This window comes from Xiphias gladius, chromosome 24 (assembly GCF_016859285.1).
Source record: "Xiphias gladius isolate SHS-SW01 ecotype Sanya breed wild chromosome 24, ASM1685928v1, whole genome shotgun sequence".
Taxonomy (NCBI): Eukaryota; Metazoa; Chordata; class Actinopteri; order Istiophoriformes; family Xiphiidae; genus Xiphias; species Xiphias gladius.
The window spans coordinates 9158228-9177806 of record NC_053423.1 but is presented as its reverse complement, the minus strand read 5'-3'; the positions used below and the strand labels follow the sequence as shown (position 1 = coordinate 9177806).

The window sequence follows — 19579 nt, the reverse complement described above, 5'->3', positions numbered from 1 at the left end:
AAACCATTTTGTGCATCGTACATCACTCTGAGTTAGCATCAGCAGAATGCCTAAACCCAAAGGAGATTTTTTTTTATTTTTTCATGAGGAATTATGCAAATTTTGCATATATTTTCATAATTCCTGTATAACTGCAACAATTCGAATGTACTACTCCCTCCAACATCTCCTCCTCCATCCCCCTAGCTCTCATTACCATAAGTCCAAGAGCCCTGTTGGGTCACCTCTTGACATGGTGAAGTAAGTACAGTTCCTCGCCTCTTGTCCAGGCCCTGTGGACTATGTTTCTAACACTGGTAAGCATTAACAGACTCACAGAAATCCAGTGAAGTACAGGCTAGTGCTGTGTTTCATTAACCTAGGCCTTAGGAAATTGGAGTACCAGCTCTGAAGGCACACACGTGTTTCGTATAGAGGCTTTTTGCAGTTGCATCATATGTTAAGTAACCTTGGTTGGAGCCTCCAGGGGGACCAATTTGAGATGACCAGGCAAGACAAGGTGGTGTGATGTAGCTAGGTTCAGGTGAGTTGGGAATATTATGAAGATAAGCAGATTTTATGTTACATTTGCCTCCTAGTGTAACAGAAGACTTGTCTTGTCTTGAACCCTGAAGGGCCTCTGTGGGCTACTCCGAAGCAGTGTCTTATTGTAATAACACTATGTTTAGTTCACAAGAACCTTGCTTATTTTTAGCATTTTTAGCTAGCTAGCTGCCACATTAATTTGGCAAGGGAACTAATGATAAAATATCAGCCATCGCTAATACTAGTTTCTATGTGGTTGCAAATGAAAAAGTAGCCTAAATTACTATGTTTTACTAGAATGAAATTTCTTTAAAAAGTTAAACGACATATTAAGAAACTGTGTATATGTGGTTTAACACGCCAAGGAAGTACCTTGGTGTGAGAACCGATGGTTTAGTTTATTCACTACAAATTCTTTTTTTTTTTCACCTAATTAGCTTCTATACTATTTTAGCAAGGGAACTAATGATAAAATACCAGTCACTGCTAATAATAGTTTCTATGCAGTTAGTTCTACTGCAAATCCCATTTTATCCCATATATCTATTCACGCAATGCCAGCACAATGGGAAGAGTAAGAAAGTGGTCACACATTATTCCATAATGATTACCTGCATTGCTGGCCTGGTGGTCGCACAATGTAAATGAAAAAGTGGCCAAAATGGCTTTTTTGGAAAAAAAAAAACAAACAAAAAAAAACTGTGTAGCTGAGGGCCTCCCAATGTGGGGCCCCCTAGCCACATTTAGCCTGCGTTCCCTTTGCTAGCTATGGCATTTCACAAGCTTATGCTTGTTCTCCTCTTATTTTGACAGTGCTGTAAAATCCTAACTTTAATGACTACGGAACGTAAATGTTGTCCAACTAAAAAGTACATAATATGAGTTTTATGGCAATGTATGGCACAGTACTGTTAAACTTCCCTATCAAATTACATATGTCTTATCTATAAAGAATTACGATATTCTTCCTCTCCTGCTCTCTCCCGTTTGTTTTTTATTTTTAATAATGTGTTTCAATAAAAGTTTTACACAAAAAGAAAAGAGAGTGACAATCATAAAATATCTCTCATCAGAAATATACACAGTATATTAATATTATGATTAAAGAAGTTCTCACATGTTCTGCTTGTATCTTACGTCATTGGCTTTGAGTCACCCAGTCAGGATGGGGCGATCGAGGCAGTGGGACGGTGATGAAAGAAAATTTAGAAAAAACTGGCAAGATTACTATTTTTTACAGAAATAAATTCAGCAGCAGTTTGTCTCATTTGCAGACAGAGAGTGGCTGTTTTGAGAAAATATAATATCAGTTGTCACTACGAAACGAAACATTCCTTCATTTTTTCAAAGTATCGTGACGAGGGCCGAAAGGAAAAGGCAAGTGACCTGCTAGCTAAACTTAACATGCCTTGTTGCAGCTGTCATCAGTACAAGAGAATGGAAACCATGCAAGTTATCAGCTATCTGTGCTAATTGCGAAGAGTGGACGAGCTTTTTCATGTGGAGGCTTTGTGAAACAGTGTCTGACTCTGGCGGCTGAGACTGTGTACCCTAAGCAGGCACAGTTTTTCTCCCAAATCAGCTTGTCCTGGAACACCATTACCCACCACATCGAAGACATGGCTCCAGACATACATGAGCAAATCATGGATAAAGCAAGTGGACTTTCTGCTTTTTCCATCGCTTGCAACGAAAGCACTGATGTATCAGTTCTGCACAGTTATTGGTTTTTTTGCGTTGAGTCAGCGGAAATTTCGATGTGTCGCAGGAGCTGGCTGGCCTTGAGACACTTTCAAGTACAACAGAAGGAGCGGATATTTTTTTGTGGGAGAAGCTGGCTGGCATTACAAGTGATGGTGCCCTGGCAATGGTGGGGCAGAAATCTTTCCTCACTACGCTGGTATTGGAGAAAGTCCGCAAGTTTGGGGTGAAAGTTTTTAAAATAGCATTGTATTTTACAGCCGTGTGCCAAACCAATCAGGCTTAAGAATGTAATGCGCAATGATGTCTCTATTTTCAACAATAGTGTACTCCAAGGCACTGTCTCACTGTCACTGTCTACTCCAGCTCTACTGGATGACATGGATGCGCAGTATGGTGATGTGCTGTACCACAGATAAGCCTTTGCTTATCTATATATATATAAAAGTAAATATATATATATATATATATATATAAAAGTAAAGTATACTATACAGTCTTATACCTTTGAAAGACTGGGGAAATTGGCCAAATTTCCTGAATGTGGAGACAAGAGAAAGAAGAGAAGAACACTCTAAGAATCTGGGCATAAAAAACATATCCATGCAAAAGCTGAGGAGGGAAACAAAAAGGTCACACAACTGGATAAATACTAAACACAGTTAATAATGTTATGCTTAATAATTACTTCACATTATTTTATTTTTTGTGATAATTTGAATGTTATAAAGAGGAATGTCATCTGCAGAGAGATGTCTGCTGAGCAGTAGTAGTTTTTGCTTGAAGGCTCTGATGTGATCAAACAGCTGGCTGATAAGATATATACATAAGTATTTATATCTATATATATACTTTGCTAGCTAAGGAGCTGATGATTGCAAAAAAATGTCCTGAATGATTGAGTGAAATTATCATTTGCAAGTCAAAGACACAAGGAAATGAATTTTTTATCCACTTTAGCCAGCTGGTTCACGACAAGAAGCCTGTTATGTCTAATGTTTTTTCAATGTACACACATATGTCATGCATTGGTTCTGGGCCCTTCATAACTTCTCATTTCAGTTTTAAAACCTTTTAGCAAAATGTGGCACAGACAAATAAAAGACAGCCAGCTACAACGAGGCTACACTGATACCCACAGAATACACTACGCGTACCCTGTGTGAGCGCAGTATTGAGACAGTTTTTTACCAATGGAGAAGCACACTCTGTGGCACCTTGTAATGGAAATCAATCAGTGGATTAAAGTGATTGTTCATGAACCGCTGATATACAGTATTCTGCCTGTGTGCCCTTGTCTTTCTTTTCCATCATATCACATCACATGAAATCGTAGCTTTGCATATAATTACCCGATTCTGGTTTTTGCATCCATCGCCTTCTTGTTTCGTGGTAGTATGCAGTAGTTTTGTAATATTTTTCTAAATGTTCCTTATATTACAGTATATAGTAAATCTCTATGTTCAAATTAAGTGTTGTAGGGAGGCATTTGTTGAATTTCAGAGCATAGTGATGTTTAAAAGGAGCTTGTCTGCTATAAGGTTATTGGTGAAGTGGTGCGAACATTTCCCATCTCCCACACATCATCCTCAAACCACATTTATGTAGAACCACTTGAAATGCTTAGGTGAAGGAGCAGACACATTGGGCATACAAAAATGTAGTGGGTATTAAGTTGTTTTAAGCAAAATACTAAACACTGCATATGCTATATATGGGTTTTCTTCAGCAGAGTGTGTGTGTTTTGTATGAGTCAAAATCAGGCTGCTGGCGGACCCTCACTGTGTGGGTGATGGTAATATTTTGCTGGAGCCCTGGGGGAGCTGCTCAGCAGGTCCTGGTGTGTGTGTATATTTTTATGTATGTGTGTTTGCATGCATGTGCTTCTGTGTCTGTACACACATATCAGCAGGAAAGGATAGATCATGCCCCACAATACGTATCTCAACAGCCAAGTCATCAACCCTTTTAATCCAGCCCAGCAGGGAAGTGTTTGTGTTTTTGACAGTGCGTGTGTGTGAGCTTGAAGAAGAACACCTGCCAAAAAGTTAGTTATTTTATTCTCTGAGGCAAGTAAGAAATCGGTCCGAAAATATTTCCGACCAGATTTAGTTTTTTGGTCTAGACTTGTAGAGGTATTGTACTGTATTATGTGTTGCCTGTACAAGTTCTTCTTTTGTCCATGTCAGGTTGATTTTGATCAGTTCCATTTGAAGATATTCCTTGATGTGTCTAATGTACAACCCCCTCTCTCCCATTCTCTTTTCTCTGTCCCCCTGCAGGACGAATGTCATAGGATGAACACTGCTGGTGGGGTGTGTCTGTCTGTGCTGTCCTCTCTCCTGGCCGTGGCTGGGGCCCTGGCTGCCGTGTCTGCCCTCGCTCTAGCTCCTCTCTCTGCCCTGGCTGAGGCTGCCCATGGGGCTGCCAATGGCATCCCCAGCACCAGGGCAGAGGGGGCCCCCTCACCCATCTCCGCACCATGCTCCAGCCTTGTAGCTGGGGTGCTCTATGGGTCTTTCTCCCTAAGGGAGCTGTTTCCCTCCAGGGCACCGGGCTGTTCTTGGTCCCTGGAAAACCCTGATCCTACCAAGTACTCCCTCTACCTCCGCTTCACCCGCCACCCTATCATTTGTCGGACACACTCCCCCATGCTCCTCTCTCTTGACCACCACCTGGCCAATCAAAGCTGTCCCCTTCATTTACAGTCGGCCGCTGCCAGGGATCAGGAAGTCATTGATCTCTGTGGAAGCCAATCCTACTCAGATGGACCTTACTCCTTCCTACAGTTTGATAAGAACTTTGTCCAACTATGTCTAACTAGACATCCAGCTGCTGATGAGCCTCAGCTAACCAAGGAATTGCTGGAGCTGAGGCTGGTAGAGGTGTTACTCATTAATAATGAGAACTCCAGTCAGTTTACCTGTGGTGTGCTCTGCCGATGGTTCGAGGAGTGTTTACGCACAGGACACAATGGAGATCAGGGGTTTTCTGATGGGGATGGTTGCGGGATGACCCAGACAGGATGTATCTGTCCAAACCACAACATCATGGCACCACCTATTCCGTTGCTCCCGGAGACACCCCATAGCTTCAGCAACGGTTCCCTGGTTCCTGATGACTGCTGTGTCACTGAGCTGCATTCCAATGATGCAATTGCCGTAGCACCCAGAGATGTCCGACAAGGTAGGATTATGTTTCCGTCAGACAATGAGATGGTGTTTCAGTGCTGCTTTTGCCATTTTCACTGCATTACACATGAGCACACATCTCTGCACAGAGAATATTATTTATGCCTTTTAAGACAACATGGTAGGACACAAATTTCCAAGGCACACCGAAGCCTATACACCGTTAAAATCACAAAGGAATTTATCAAATATAAGCAGTTGTTTATATGTGTAGCCAGCTTGCAGTGGCAAATACACAAGAAAAGTTTGTCTTATTACCCTGGCCTTTGATACTAGTCAGTGAGGTGAATTTATTATTTGAATTTTGGTTTTGGTGTGTTTTCTGTTTTGGTGTTTTTAATTAAAAAATGAAGCAGTTCAAAGGGGGCCCTTTAAATCTTCCATCAAAAGATTTGTAAATGCCTGTCAGTAATTCAAGCTCCTGTTCCATATTTAAAGATTTCCCCATGTGGCCAAGAGGTATGGCTCCAAAGACTTCAGTTTACATGCTGCAAATGATTGTGTGTGAATATGTGTATCTATATATGAAACCCTCTTCTGATAATGTTAGGACAAGATCAGGTTCTCACCCATGCACCCACAAGTGCATATGGTCATTCATACATCAATAAATTGAACAGGAAGCATAAAGTCCTTTGGCACACATAACACATGGGAATATGCATGCATCTGTGCATCCGCATAAATCTGTGTGCGTGCCTTTAGGCGACATAGATAAGTGCTTTATCCAAACAGAAATGGACAATTGCTTGTGCTAAAGCTTGCCTAATCATTTCAATTCATCACTGCCACCAGATTTCCTCTGATGTAATAAAATTAGATGAATGTAGAAGTGAATGTACTTGTACAGAGAGACATTGTAGTTTGTCTTGTAGTTCACAGAATTACATAAAAATGTTCCTTTAGGTGGCTTATGGTCATGTTTGCCAAAGGAATAGCACTAATTAGAACTCCATTATTCTTATGGCAAGACTTGACCTGCCTTGAACAACACACTAACACACATACTGAGAGTCTTACCTTGCTGACGGGAAGGTTATCTTTGTCTGGATTCAGTCAGTCGGGGTGGGGAGTGAGGGGTTTATCATCCAATATACTCAGAGACTGAGACAGAGAGGGACAGAAGAAGAGACGTGGCATAGGAGGAGAGAGGAAGACAAGTATTTTGCCAGTTTGACTTGAAATGATGTACTGTTGCTTGAGACAAAAGCCAAAATGGATAGTGCAGCTCTGCACACTGATGCCTAGTGTTGTGGTGATATTAAACTTATGCCAACTGCCTGGAAGCTATGTTGGCTTCTTGCATCCTACACCTCAAAGACACTGATGTTGCATACATATTGGTTAGTGGCTGGTCATCCTAGATCACTAACCACTCATAGAGACTGCTGTGAACCACGGAGAGCCCTTGATGAGAAGATAGCCTGAAGAAGTGTGGGCAGGCCTTGTGTGTGGAAAACTGTTTTCTTCCAAACAATTCCCCTATGTCCTAATTACCCTGAAATATCAGAGTTACTGTAAACCCAACATTGCGCTGTCAGATTGGGAGCCAGAGTCTTGCCTCTATCCTGTTTCTTCTTCTGTCCCTTCACTCTCTCCACTAAAATACAAGCACTCATAAATAAAGCTTAAATGCTTGCTTACTCCGCCCTAATCTCTCTGTTTCTTTCTGGCCCCCTTTCGAAATCATTCTCTCATGTTTTGACTTTGCAACCCTTCCTTTAAAGCCCTATGTTAACAATGCGGACAAGAGAACATTACTTTCAGCTTTTAGAAAATTAAACACTTACAAATGCAAAGTAATTGATCTGATTGATGTGATGACACATATCCTGACCCCTATATTTCCTAAAACAAATCTATTGAATAAATCATGACATACATGAAGCGTGTGACTTAAATGTCCACTGAAGCTACTGCTTCAGTTGGGGAGATGAAGAATTGCAGCAGAGAAAAACATCAGATCTTTGTGAAACAATGAGAAGACAGTAATGTTCTTCAAATTAATACATGAAACAAACATAAACCTTCTACATTGTGTTTCACTGTTTGAGGCATGACTGGTGCTCTTCTAATTACGTAATCTTGTTGTACCCTTTTCTTCACCAATGGTGTAATGGCACCCAATTAGAAAATTATCACCTCCAGCTGTTTATCGCAACAAACCAATTCCTAATATTTATGTAAAAGTAGTGGATGGAAATGAGGCTAAATTCACATTTTGTTTTGTCAATTTTTGTTGAAACGCCATTAACATTTGTGCAACATTTTGATGGAAATCAGGCTAGTGACTCAGGAGGTAGACGGGGTCATCCACTAATCTCAGGGCTGGCAGTGCAATCTCGATACAGAGGCTAACCATTTCTACATTTGATCTTGATTATTTTGAATAAGCAGGAAACGGACAAAAGCTGGAAAGACATGGACAGAACATGTAATCAGAATAAATTGTCCATTCCTGTGTTTGTACTGTATGTGGATGGTTATTGTTAAACTGATACAACAACTTACACTGCACCAAATGCAGATTAATAGCCTGACACTGACTGTTTAAATATCAATATTCAAATAATAGATAATCTTTTGGATTTCTGAAGATGTTAGTTAAACATAATTAATTTATACAAATAGAAATTAGCAAATGGTTAACTTAGATGGTAACAGGAAGGTGTTCTTAACTGAAAACTGGATGGACTGTGAAAAAAAAAAATCTTTCAAACTTCTTTTTTAAACTTGCTATTGCGATTGCGGCTCTGACTGACCTTCTCTACACTCATTGTATTATTTCTGTATCAGCACAACCCAAGGCGAATCTCTCTGCCTGAAGCTGAGAAAGGGGTTTTCATGAGGATACTGTATCTTTGTATTGCAATGGCATTAAGTGAACTGTAGGGACATCATTTCTCGGTGCCAATGAAATCTGTCAATAATAGTGGGTATTTAGCACACAAGCCTGTTTGTCCTTCATCCGCCTAGTAGGAGCAGAAAGGAACTATTTAAAAAGAGTACACAGCTTAGTGAAGAATTTCTCTGTGGAGTTAGTACTGTGACATTATATTTGCAGTCCTTATGACCCAGAGAGGTCCTGGGTCTTTGTCCATCAAGTCTGTGGATGTACAACTTGTGACTATGACTCTGAACAGATTTGAACCACATATCCATGTAAAATATATGTGAATGAATATTGTTTCATTTCCATATAAATTGGGTATTAACGGACAATGCAAGAAGAATTATGCTACACTGTATAAAAACAAGTTTGCTATTTCTTTTCTACCTATTTACTTACTGCAGGTATATATCACTGATTTAAATTTAGCACAGAAAGGCATCACATATGGGCATGTATCTGTGTGTTTGTGTGTGTTAATCTGTCTTTAGCATCGAAACGTTGAGTCTGAAACATTAAATGAGTTCTAAAGCAAAGCTCTGTTGTACTGGACAAACTGCAAATCTCACATCATGTAAGTTTATTACAAAGGATACACAACAACAAAAAATTCAAACACCTGTGTGGTGTGACAGGTTCAAGAAATACTGTTGCTGAAAAGAAACACTCCTATTGCATATTTCTTTTTAGGCTTTTACTCAGCTACTATGATCGAGGGCGGTCTTGTTAATTCTAAAACACCTAACTTGCTAATGACTGGCAATGTATAAATACACAGAACAACACAAGCGCCAATTGCAGAACGTTCATGCACTAGATCATTACAGCCAGATTCTTAAAATTTTTGTAACTTCCCTGCTCATGATGCAAATCTTAAAAGACACATGTAATCACAGAAGCGGGCACATTCAGAGACACACTCAGTTCTAGAGCCCATGAGATGTTGTGTGACTGAAAAAACCAAAAAAACACATTTTCTTCATAACCTACGTGGAATGTGAGCAAAAACAAACATACCGCTATGAATAACCCACTCATTTTGACTAATTTTCTGCTCCTCACCACAATAACATTTTGATCGTATTGATCTCCACCCTTCTTTTCCCTCCTCATCCTCTACAAAAACCATGATTTTTTTTCCTTTTCAGCCAAAATTTACCAGTATCAACAAATTCAGCTGATCATTGATTTCCCGCCAAAATCCTCTGACTGACTGTGTTTTGCTGATAAAATTGCCCCACCTTTTTAACACATTTGGCTAGTATTTATAACTGAAAAAAAATTCTGACACTGCTTATTTACTCAGTTTATACAGCTAAGAGCTTATACATGTTCCTTTAAACATGAGTCAGTCTGAATATTATAAGCCTCTTTCAGAAGGTTGGGTGATAGGGTTCTTCTCAATCTTTCCTGAAACTGAAAGAACCACTGTGCTGATCCCTTCCGTAAAAAGATAATTGTCGAACACGTGGTTCGAGTTATAAACTACAGCAAAGACAGCTATGTGTTGTTTTGAAAGAGTTCATCTTCACACTAATGGTCTGCAGTTTCAGATCAGGTGCTCACACAAACACATACACTTGTGAATGCCTTCCTTCAGGAAAAGATTACGGGAATCAGAGGCAGATTTGCAATGTTATTTTGCTTGAAAAAAAATGTGGTTCCAACTAAAGTGGCAGTAATGTGGAAAGAAGGGAAGAGAGGTTGTGCCTTTACATCCTACATATTAGCACATACAGAAGATAAAATGCTGATAAAGTACATTTCAGAAAGATAAGCTCAGGAGACCAGAATGATATGACAACTTCCAATTAGCTCCATTTAGAGCTAATCTGAAGATTTCCTACAATTGCTCAGGTTTATCAACCATGACAGTGTTATCAGTGTGTCAATGACTGAGTCGAAGAACTATCAAAGACATAAAAATAACAAAAACAGTATCCATTATGTTGTCAGCTATTTTTATCTTCTGTGATCCCTGAAATATATGTAATTTATATATTAGCTTGTAATTTTACAGTAAAATTATGGATAGATCAAGGAGGATAAACTATTTGTGCTTATGTGTTAACATAAATGAACTGCCTGCATGTGTGCTATCACTACTAGCAGTACTAGCCTAGCAGTGAATATGTCACCATAATGTATGTTGGACGTCTACCAACCTTCTATCTCCTTGTGATTGAGATGTACAGGGCATAAGGGTTTAGAGCTGATATCTTGATCAAGATATGGGGCTCCTTATTGTGTCACCTCGTCACTTCCACCCCACCCGCCTATAGCTTCTTACCTAATTTGAAAATTGCACATAGACATCAGATTTATCATGAAGTGTTAGGATATTCTTCCTAATGTTATCAGCTTTTATTGGGTGTAAAGACATATACTGTTGAAATTTCATTTATGGAAGGAATATCCTTATGTACCATATGGCATTAATTATATTGTTCTCAATAATTCATCAATCATTCACACGAAAATTACACCATCCTGCATGTGTTGGCTCATCCATCATTCTGCAATAGCCACCATGGCTGTCCTCTAATTTAATTAGTTGGCTTGCACACATTAAATTGAGGTTGGAAGTGAAAGCTTCCTCGAAAGTTTGTCAGAGGGTGAGTATTTTGGTATGTTTTCATTCTTAAACCTGTAATAACTGATTTTGAAGGTGTTTCCTTAGTCGGTGATATTGCGATAAGTTTTTGGTGACAATGGCTAGCTGCCTGATTTGGCCGAAAATGACGCCGTGAGTGTGGTGAGAGTAAACCAAGACAGTAAAGTTGTGGGCCATAAAACCAAAAAATGAATTAAAAGAAGCTATAAAGCTCCACAGGGTTGATGATAACTGCAGTCAGGTGATAATTATCTGTGGGTTTGTCACTGCAAGTGAGCACTTTCACGTTAAACATCAGTCATTTCATCCAATATTATTATAAAAGAAATCTTAATTACAGCTATCTGTAGTTTATTTTTTTCTCTATCAGAATTTGATTTTTAGTATTAATTTGAAATTTGACATTTACCACTCTACACAACAAGAGGATGTCAAAAGTAAATTCTTTGAATCGTAAAGAAACAGGTTAAGCTATGAGGTCCCGACACGTCACTAAATCGACAGATTCTGTACACATTCTCCAAACCATTGCCTCCAAAAATGTCCATTAAAGGTGTATCAGGACAATTAAAAAAATCTATAGTTCTGGACAACAGTTTAACCACCGCTCAGTGTTGATCAGAAGTTCGATTATTATTCTAGGCAGGTAAACAGCAACATTTGTTCCGCTTCATGTCATGTTACCAGTTAACTGGTAAATAAAAGCTAGCCATGAGTTAAAGTAATTGCAGACACTTTTTTGGTGAGTGCCTAGTGTATACGCATGAATAATGGACTTGGTGCTGCAATGCGAAGCCCAGTGATAATCTTCCTTATACTTATTTGTTTGCTTATGCCGAGCTAGCAAGGTGTAGCACGCAGCGGCTGAAAGCAATGTCCACTCCCCCAATGAATGTGCAGTCTGGGGTTTTGCAGTCAGCACAGATGCAGCAGCACAAGGACAGACACACTTGTATTTTAATGCAGTGTTTTTCTGTCTTTCTTTTAAATTTTTTTTACCAACTTAGACTAAGTAACAGAGCCATTCATTAGCTTGTATTGTTTTCCTTTTTATAATGGCCCCAAAACAGGTTTGTGACTACATTTTCGTTGCAATCTGTGAAATAAAACTCTCTGAAATTCTTTAAATTATGAGGAAATAGCACCTATGCATTTCGAATATATGGTAATATTTGTGAATTGAGTCTATGTTCGATCATATCCCTTCCTATATCTCATCTTGAAATTACAAATAATTCCACTCAATGGCAAATCTTTATATTTAAAGTACTGCCATCTAAATCACTATGACATTTACTGTTCCCAGCCCCATCTTGATGTAAGCATATGGTACAATATCCAGGTTTTCAAATTCTTCCTCAAAAAGGTTGTTGCCGGAAACCTGCCTCAGTCTCTTGACATTCACACCTCCCCATGGCATGCTCCCTGTACACACACACAGCACTTCCACTGCAATCATTGGGAATTCTCATTAACCCAGATAGATGTGTGGGTTGTGTTTTTTATGTGTAAAATCAGGGAGGGATAGAGAGAGAGACAAAGCGGGAAAGGGGGAATTGAGAGAGAGAGAGAGAGAGAGAAGCCTAGAGAGAGGACTGGGATTTGGCTGAGACTCTTGGGACCAGATCACCCTTGCATTTAGCAGGAGCAAGTGGTCCATCACTTACGAACACGCACACACACACACACACACACACACACACACACACACACACACACACACACACACACACACACACACACACACACACACACACACACACACACACACACAGACAGCTCATCCCCTCTTCATGGAATACTATCTGCTTCCTGGTAATTAGAGCAGAGAGAAGCGTGTGTGTTTTTGTATGTGTGTGTGTGTGTGTGTGTGTGTCTTCAGCAGCATGGGTGAGAGAGGTGTTTATTTTCACACTTTGCAGACGTACAGTACATACAAGTGTTTTAATAACCCCTAACTCTACCCAAACACATGCACACGCAGTGAAAAAAGTACACATGCCACTGCTGATGACAAAGAGTAATGCCTGCTGTGTAATACAGTAGCTGTGATTTTTCCTCAAATGAAGGCCTGTATGCTCAGGCTGACTGTGGCAACAGGATTAGTATTCTGTGCTCATGAGCTATGGCTCTCTCACTGAACGGGCTCAGTACTGAGCCCCTTTATGCTCAAGCAAAAGCCCCTACACATACACACACACACACACACATACACACACACAAAGATTCACAAACATACACACCTTGTCATTTATAATCATTCCAGTTTTCTCAACATATCTCTGTGGATAAGGATGGGTGGATTGTGGATTGGTATATAGTACTCTCTCCTGCCTTGGCTGTATTTCACAGGCAGTGCAACACCGGTCAACTTCCTGTTGATGCTATTAAAAATGCCATAAATCAAAATAATGGGGAAATATACTGTGTTCCTTCCAATAAATAGATCTCTTTGCCTAGCTGTATTGTGCACTGGCAACATCTCCCTAGGAAAATTATGTTTTTTTCTTGCCAATGGAGAATACATTTGCAGTTTAGGCATGTTTGCTTGACACCTACGTGTTCTACTGCACCACAAACATCAGTACTTACTGTCGTGTTTTACCTCCCACAGCAACCATCTGCACACAGAGTATTCAACATGTATACCTCCAGTTTTGAAGACAGAATTATAAATGAATACAGTTAAAGTGGAGTTCAGTTAGAGGTTCGATACTGTAGAACAAAACAACAAAACAAAAAAGCTTAAAACATATACATCCTTTGCCCAAATTTGAGAGAGTGTTATATAGATTTTCTGGTTAAAGTCTATTATATTGCCTTCAGATTCTATAGAAAGACTTGGTCATAAATGTGTTATTTAATGTTTTATTTTGTGAGTACACACATAACAAGGTTCCACATTTTTCGGGTAATTTCCCTTTGTCAGAGTGGCATCTGATGTTGTTTCTGTTTTCTCTATATACAGCACTTCAGTCTGTTGTGTGACTCAGAGAAGATGTGCAACCTTCAACTTTTTCAAATATTTTCTACAAAATACTCTACAAAAAATGTATAATTGGGTAAAATAGTTGAATTTATTTTCCACTGTCAAATATCAAAGTCTATTGAGCTACAACAATTAGTTATAGTTTAGTCGATCAACATCAAATGAATCTGCAACTATTTTGTTAAACGATTATTCTTGGCTTTTTTTCATCATTTGCTGGTTCCAACCTTCTCAAAAGTGAGGATTTAATTTTTTTTCTTTGTCACACATGATAGTAAACTCTTGGGGTCTTGGACTGCTGGTCAGACGAAACAAGATGTTTGAAAAAGCCACTTTTCGGCTATTGGAAATTATAACAGGCATTTTTCACTTTTAATGACATTTTACACACAAAACAATTAAATGATGAATAATAATCGTCATATTGAATTATATTAAAAATAGTTTCAGACCTAAAAATCTATTCTCTCTAATCTTTCAACCTCTTTTTTCCAAAACACAATATATTCAAATCTCTTTTATCTCTTAATACTCATGGAAAGTCCCAACTAACAGTTGAGCTCAACACATCCCTTCTTGAACTCAAATTCCTGTTATTCTCACAACACTTAAAAATGAAATCACTGACTGATTGATGAACTCTATATAAAGAGCCTGGAAACAACCTCAGAAACCTTCATAGTAGCAAAAATGAAGCATGGAAGATTAGAGAAGAGCTTTTCAAGTTGTTTATTTATGAACAACTTTGTTATTCAGTTATTTTACACAAAGAATCACTAATGTCTTCTCAAAAAAATTGAAGGTGAATACACACTAGGTTACTGAGAGCAAGGGAGAAAGACTGAAGATATTATAGATCACATGCACACGCATGAAAAAACACATGCACAAATATACAGAAGGCTACAATATAGCAGAGAATAGTATCCATTCCCCTGCACCAAGCCCCTTTCAGATCCCAGGGGATTTAACCGGGGGGATAGGATGACGGCAAAAGGTTGGCTCTGAATTAGGTCCATCACTCTGTCTGCACCTAATGAAAGTTGTATGATGTTAAGAAGCGGCAGTGAAGGCAGAGTAGATTTGTGAGCTGGATATTTTAGAAGGAGAGCGGAAGTTTGGGGCGACATGTGAGCAGGAGGAGATGAAGTGAAGCAGGGAGATGTGCTTAAGGCACCAGTGGGCCAAATTAGCTAACCTCTAGAGAACCCCCCCCACCACCACTTGTCTGCCCGCCACCGGAGACTGTGTGTATGTGAGAGAGTATGAGTGCATGTGTGTGTGTGTATGTGAATGAGTGGATGACAAAAAGCCTCAAAGCTACAGTGTGTCTCATAAGGCTCATGCAGCTCATGAGTGGTCATAGAGCAATTCAATGATAATTGAGTACTGAGATGTGTTACTGCACCGCGCACACACACACACACAAACACACCATCTAAATCACTCTCTGGCCCACTGACTCCTAGTCAAGGTCCAGTGCCTCATGTGATCGATTAACTGCAGAAAATAGACGGACATCCCATAGTGCACCTGTGCCCACGGTCATGTGATACAATCCCCAGAGGCTTGCGTTGTTATGTGAGTGTGTGTGTTTCAGTTTGCTAAATTTCCGGTTGCGTGATGATTTCCAATCTCAAACTCCAACCATGCAAATCTCTGTGACAGGTTTGACATTTTGTGTGAATATCAGTCTCTTTGTTTTTCTGTTTTTTTTTTTAATGTTTTTGTGACACTGCACACTGGTTTTCAAGCACAAACCCCTACATTGTTTTGGCAACAATGACATTTTGCAAGAACAAAGCACTGACATGCAGTTTAGAGCAAAACATTTCATTTAGGAAACTGCTGTATTTGTTGGAACTGAATGATGGTTCACCTGAAACAAAAAGTGCTTTTATTTCACTGCGTTGCACAGGCAATCAGCTGTGTACAGCAGTGTAATCCCAGCTCCAGTCTATGACTGAAAAACAGGCCATGAACAAGAAGTCAATAATATGCTGAATCTTTGGACACTGGACTTCTGGGATGATTTAACTCATATATTTCTGCCTAATTAGCATTGAAGACATCAAAATGACTCCAATGTGGCTTTTAAAGAGACATCACATGGCCATAGGTTCAATTAAAAGGCTGTAAATCAATGGTATGCTGTACCCTTGTTTTGCAAAATGTCACCAGTACAGCATGTGGGGCTCATATGACTCTAGGTATTTCCCCTACCAGCAACCCAACCCTATAGCTGTGTATAAGACGGTCTACATGAGGAGAGTACTGTAGTCGCTGGTCGCGCCAGAAACATGACTTGAAATGAAAGTTTATATAGCTCTGTCACTATTGGTTGTGTGAGTGAGCAACTCTTTGCTAACAGCTTCACCATATCACTTTAAAAGGTGATCATATGTTAGTGGTGAGTTCACAACTACTTTCTGCTGCCCCCAAGTTATTACAGGGTTAAGGGTACCACATGGAAACATTTTGTGAAGACTCACAGTTTTCATTCAGTGGTTCTTACCAAAATATTTTGTGTTTAACCTTGACACCATAAATGTATCTTCCATAGCTCCACTAATGATCAAACACTCCACAGATAACCTTGCTATTTAGCTATTTTGCTATTCTGTCAACTATTTTGTGCTATTTTGTCTCATTGTATTCTCCAGGAGTGGTGTGAAAAGTAAGTGAAACCTTTGAAATGATCTTCCTTTATGTATAAATCTGTTTTAAAATATGGTCAAATCTAAGTTATAGTTATGAACATATACAATCTATTTTAGCTAATTTACACAAAAAATTAATGTAACGTTCTCATTCATATTGAGTACATAACTCAACCTATACATTCACAGTATAGGTTCAAAAAAGTATGTGTACTCCTTGGCTAATGACATCCAAAAAAGCTATTTGGATTCAGGAGTTAGCAAAACTGGAGTCTAATCAATGAAACCAGATTGGAGGTGTGGGTTAGAGTTACTTTGACTGCTAAAAGACATCAAACATTTTCAATTTGCAATTGACAAGAAGCATCTGCTGATGCAAACAATGCCTCAAAAAAAAAAAGAGATCTCAGAACACGTATGATAAAGAATTGTTGGTTTGCCCAAAGCTGGAAAGGGTTACAAAGGAATCTCAAAGAGTTTTTATATTCATTAGGCCACATTTTCACAAACTGTCTATAAATGACAATTTATAGACCAGCGGTAAAGTGAATTAAAGTGGAGGGAGTGTCATGATTTTGGGATGCTGTGCTACCTCTGGACAGTTTGCCATCATCAAGGAGTAAATGAATTCCCAAGTTTATCAAAGTATCTTACAGGATAATGTCAGGGTGGCTGTCCACCAGCTGAGGCTCAGTAGAAGTTGAGTGATGCAGCAGGACAATAATCCTACACATCAAAGTAAATATACTACAGAATGACTGCAAAGAACGGGAATCCGCCTTTTGGAATGGTCCAGTAAGACCCCAGACCTCAACCCAGTAGAGATGCCATGGAAGAGAGCCATTCACACCAGACACCCTAAGAATATGGCTGAGCTGAAGCAGTTCTGTGAGGAAGAATTGTCCAAAATTCCTCCTGAACATTGTGCGTTATTAGTTCAAGCACATTGTGTTTGCTTATACTTGTGACTGAGATGAAGATCAGATCAAATTTTATGTCCAATTAATGCAGAAAACCAGGTCATTCAAGGATTCTCTTACTTTTTCTTTTCTTACTCTTGCTTGTAGTTGAGTTCATAATTTATCTATTGCTCTTTTAGTTACATCTATGGAGCTAACGGTCTTGCTGCAAACATCCACCAAATCCCTGTTAAGTAAATGACTCCTCATGTGAATGTATTTGGTGTCCTTTGATGTGACGCTAACACTAAAGGTATTTAGGAAGAGCTTGGGCATATTGTGACGGTCCAAATGTAGTGGAAGAGATTAGTGTGTGAGCCCAGCCACTTATGCAGTAAGAAAACAATAGATAACTTCTAAATAATTTCTAAACATGTTTTCTCAATGTTTTGAGTGCATTTGGTCCACATATGATGCAATCATGCGTGGAAAGTGCTATGCTGTGACCCATGTGGTAAACAGCTGGCCAGCTGAGCCCACATTGGTTACTCTTTGGTGCATACATGCTTTTGTGTGAGCATGCACATCATAAAGCATGTGTGCATCCCTGACAGTATGTGCACATGCAGGCATGTGAGAAGGTGATCTAACTTGCCGAGCCATCAAGAAGATTTACAGTGGCAGTATAATTACCTCTTGGTACTGTACAGTGATTTAGTGTGTGGGGTACCTGTTACCTCTGAGGTGGGATGATACTGAAAGGCCCATAGCAGTTGACAACCATTTTTCTAATGCTTTGCTGAAGGTGCTATAGGTGAAGCTTCAATCCATTTCTAGAAGTGAGCTGATGGTATTGTCACCAAGAGAGACATACTGAGACAGACAGAGGGGGGTTGTTGATACCAAGCAGCGAGGGGTATGACAGACTGCCTGCCATTATGTAAATGCATTTTTTACATCACAGTGTCAAGACAAGATTCATTGTTATGCTGTTGCTGTGGTTTGTTTAAGTTCAGCGCACAGTCCTGTATGTTTATGTAGTCCTGAAGGCCCTCCATGTTTAAATAGGAGCTTGATGCATGGTACAGCCATGCTTACTTTCTGGCTGTCACCCACACCTCCTCTTTACCCGTAAGATGTCCTTCACGATAAGTGTCACAGGGACACTGTTCCCCCCTGAAATGTCTCCTCTGGGGAACTCATTTGTGTTCATCAGGCTTGACGTGAGGGGAATCTGTTTGCCAGACAGAGCCTTAAATGATAGACAAGGCTATTTGTCCTAATACAGGAAGATGAAACTTCCCAAAAGCACACACACATACATTCCAATGTACATATACGCTTAAGACACAGATTCAGATACTTGCTCACATATGCAAGCATCCACAATACGGTATTTTTTGGGTGTGTTTCACATACTGTCACAGACAAGTCTAGTACGTAAACACCTGCAGTCATGAAGTATGAAAATGTTTTGTTTTCTCCTGCTACTCCCCTAGTTGTGTGTTTGTAGCCGGTCACTGGGGTGCTCACACAATCATTCTAAAAGCAGCTGTACTCAATGCAAACACCCACACACACGCCACAGCAGAGCACAACCACGTGCGTCTGTGTGTGCACACATCTCCTTCATGCCTTTGCCATATTTATGTATGTACCTGTGTCTGTGTGTATGTGTGTGTGTGTGTGTGCGTGCGTGCGTGCGTGCGTGCGTGCGTGCGTGCGTGTGTTGGTGAACAATGCCTCAATTTTGTAAAGTGACAGGAAGAGGGAGTAAGAGAACTGTGGCTGGGTCGCACTGTGTAGTGATGACACCCATCGAAATACTACATTATCATACATACCCTCACCAAAATGAGCACATACCGTATAAATACACACACAAGCTTTTAGCAGAGAGGGAGATATAATGGTTACTGCAAGAGAATCTGGTAACAGGGAGTGCAAGGAAAACAGAATAGGCTGACAGGGAGTTGGACATGTGTGTGTGTGTGTGTGTGTGTGTGTGTGTGTGTGTGTGTGTGTGTGTGTGTGTGTGTGTGTGTGTGTGTGTGTGTGTGTGTGTGTGTGTGTTGAGAGGATGGTATGGGAAAGTGAGCATACATGTGAC

At 39.7% G+C, this 19579-nt stretch overlaps 1 protein-coding gene across 1 annotated transcript in view; it reads left to right on the top strand.

Moving 5' to 3' along the window:
- The first annotated feature begins 4523 nt into the window (after positions 1 to 4523).
- The window catches only part of adgrb2 (adhesion G protein-coupled receptor B2), a 143341-nt gene continuing 128285 nt past the window's right edge, over positions 4524 to 19579 (top strand). Inside the window, exon 1 of the mRNA XM_040121623.1 lies at positions 4524 to 5412. Coding sequence (XP_039977557.1) covers positions 4524 to 5412 — 889 coding nt within the window. The remainder of the gene's footprint in view (positions 5413 to 19579) is intronic.